Raw genomic sequence first — 2,776 nt, 5'->3', positions numbered from 1 at the left:
GGACCGGAGGCCCCCTTTAACAGCCCCAGGGGTTTACAAGGTCCCATGCTCCTGCGGCAAAGTGTACATAGGAGAAACCGGGAGGAAGATCAGTACACGAATCAAAGAACACCAGCGATATGCCAAATACGGCCACTTCTCACAATCAGCTCTAGCCGAACACAAGATCGAGACCGGACACGCCATCCAGTTCGACAAAGCCACCATGCTGGCCCCGTCCCAAAGCTATTTCGCACGTAAACACCGCGAAGGCATAGAAATCTTGAAACACCCTGACAATCTGAATCGCGACAAAGGCTATCAGGTGAGCCCGATATGGCACACCGCCCTCCCGGTTTTTAAGAACTCAGCCGCCATTGGCTGACCCCCCCTCCCTCTGACTACCCCGCCCTCTGACTACCCCCCCTTCCCCCCAAGAAGGAGTATAAAAGGACGAGCGCAACGCGAGGGAGCTCAGTATCAGAGTCTCCCAGCCCTGATGATGCAGACTGCAACGCCTGCGAAACGTCGGCACCACACTGCAAACGGACGCGGCAACCATCCGGAAGCCATGACTAAAGAAGATAACAGCCGCGAAAGCCTGAAAGCCAAAACAGCTATATTGATTGGCTAAATATTTCGCGGAATTAGAACTTGGACCGAGTACTAGCATCATGGACACAGGCCTTAATTCGCCTGAATAGGGCTGCGTTCGGAAATACTATCCTACGGGTGGAATCGGGTGAACGATGGTGGGGGCAGGGTGTACTCCGGGTGTGAATAGTTTCCGAACAGCAAATAAACGAAAATGGCGGGTGAAGGGTCTCGGACAAATATTGTAGCCTGCGCCGTGGTTATTGGACACGAATTAATAAAGAAAACTTTGGATAGCTTATATCCAGAAAGTAGCGACGACGAAATCGCTGATATAATTGAAGAGGCAAATCTTGTGGAAGGTCGGCTACGACTTGGTAATCGAGGCTACTATGAAGTTAGGGAACAAGTATACGTCAATGAAATTATACCAAGATTTAGTGATTTAGTGTTTCGTCAACATTTTCGTATGACCAGAACAACATACGAAAATTTCGAACGACGATTAACTCCGGCATTAATGCAAATAGGGAAGAAAGGAAGACCAATGATTCCAGTTAGAAATCAGCTCCTGTCAGTTATCTGGCTTCTGGCAAACCCCAGATTCGTTTCGGTGAGTAACAGTTTTTCTAATAATATAAGCATCAAATTCTTCAATTCGTAATGTATACACTAACTAAATGAGTGTTATAGGTCTGTAGCAGATCGTTTCAACATGGGGAAGTCGATTTTACATGATTCTTTCCGTAGAGTTGTGAGTGCTTTAAATGACATAGCAGATAGTGTTATTGTGTGGCCAAAAGGAGACAGATTAACTGCTGTAAAAAATAGATTCCATGAAATTGGTGTCCTTCCAGATGTTATCGGAGCTATTGACGGTTCTCATATACCCATTCTTGCGCCACATGTAAAACCATTACATTTATGTGCTGATTATTTTCTCATTGATTGTAATGACATAATTCATCTTATTTTTATGTTCTTGTCTGTCCAGCTTCACTCTGAATCATACAGAACCAGAAAATGTCAATATGCTATTACTTTGCAAGCTGTTTGCGATGCAAATCTTGTGTATACAGACTGCTTTGTAGGATTTGCGGGTTCTGTAAATGATTCTAGGATATTTAGAAACTTAGATTTGTGGATGTCTGTACAAGAGAATCGTGTAGCATTCTTTCCAGGAAACGAATATATTATTGGTGACAAGGCTTATCCAGTGCTGTCTTGGTGCATTCCACCTTATATAAATAAAGGAAATTTGACAGAAGTTAGTTAACTTTATTGTATCCTTAGTTTTATCTTCTATACTTCAATTGAGCTGTTATTCTCTATTGTTTTCTGTATCTGTAGGTTCAAGTCAATTTCAACACGGAATTGTCAAAAATGAGACAAGTAGTGGAGAGAGCATTTGCCTTACTAAAGGGGAGATTCCGAAGACTAAAGTATCTGCATATGAGTGTGGTAGTGATGGGCGATTTTCACTCGATTCATCGATGTTCGATTCTTTTTTTATTACAATATCGATTATTTCATCGATATTTTGAAATTCGATTAATCCCTACATCGATAGTTTTTTTATTCGATGTTACTATCTAGTTACTTTATTTTAGGGACTTTTTCACCAACCTCGGTTACGGCAGAGAAACCTACTGAAATATATACTAATGTCTCCTGCCCACTGGACGCGGTAACGTTGCCGCGCGGCGGAACTTGGCTAGGGAAACCAGCAGTAACCAATCCACATCCGAGTGCACGAGACGTTGATTGGCTAGTGCTGGTTTCCCTACCCAGACAGCAACGTCACGTGATTTTCACGTCGATAACGTGGTGGGAGTAGTCGATAAGTAGTGATTAGTGATCTCCGATCACTGATCGGTGGATGTTCTACGCGTCGCAGTGCGTGTTTGTCTCCGAGCTGTTGCCATCCGCGCGATCTGTGGAAGTTGTAAGCATCGCAGTGCGCGCCCGTTTCGGGGCCGTTGTCATCCGCGCAATCGGTGGACAGTTACACGACATGGTGGTGCGTTCCCGTTTCCATCCGTGCGATCGACGGACATAGTGCACGGCATCGTAGCGCGCACCCGTTTCCATCCGTGCGATCGGCGGACATATTGCACGGCATCGTACGTAGCGCGCGCCTCTTTCCGAGCCGTTGCCGTCCACGCGATCGGTGCATGTTCTACGCGTCGCAGTGCGTGTTTGT

The 2,776-nt window shown here is 45.4% G+C and overlaps 1 protein-coding gene across 1 annotated transcript; it reads left to right on the top strand.

The window, feature by feature from the left end:
- The first annotated feature begins 663 nt into the window (after positions 1 to 663).
- LOC105557359 lies at positions 664 to 1,608 on the top strand. Its single transcript, XM_012004577.1, has one exon. The coding sequence runs from the start codon at positions 788 to 790 to the stop codon at positions 1,235 to 1,237; it is 450 nt and encodes a 149-aa protein (XP_011859967.1). The 5' UTR covers positions 664 to 787; the 3' UTR covers positions 1,238 to 1,608.
- The last annotated feature ends 1,168 nt before the right edge of the window (positions 1,609 to 2,776 follow it).

This window comes from Vollenhovia emeryi, unplaced genomic scaffold, assembly GCF_000949405.1.
Source record: "Vollenhovia emeryi isolate VEMERY1.0 unplaced genomic scaffold, V.emery_V1.0 DF939508.1, whole genome shotgun sequence".
NCBI lineage: Eukaryota > Metazoa > Arthropoda > Insecta > Hymenoptera > Formicidae > Vollenhovia > Vollenhovia emeryi.
The sequence above is the reverse complement of the archived record's forward strand: the minus strand, read 5'-3'. Positions and strand labels throughout refer to the sequence as shown.

What these genes read in the sequence shown, in the direction of transcription:
- LOC105557359 (XM_012004577.1), top strand. Translation starts at nt 788, where the DNA reads ATGGCGGGTGAAGGGTCTCGGACAAATATTGTAGCCTGCGCCGTGGTT.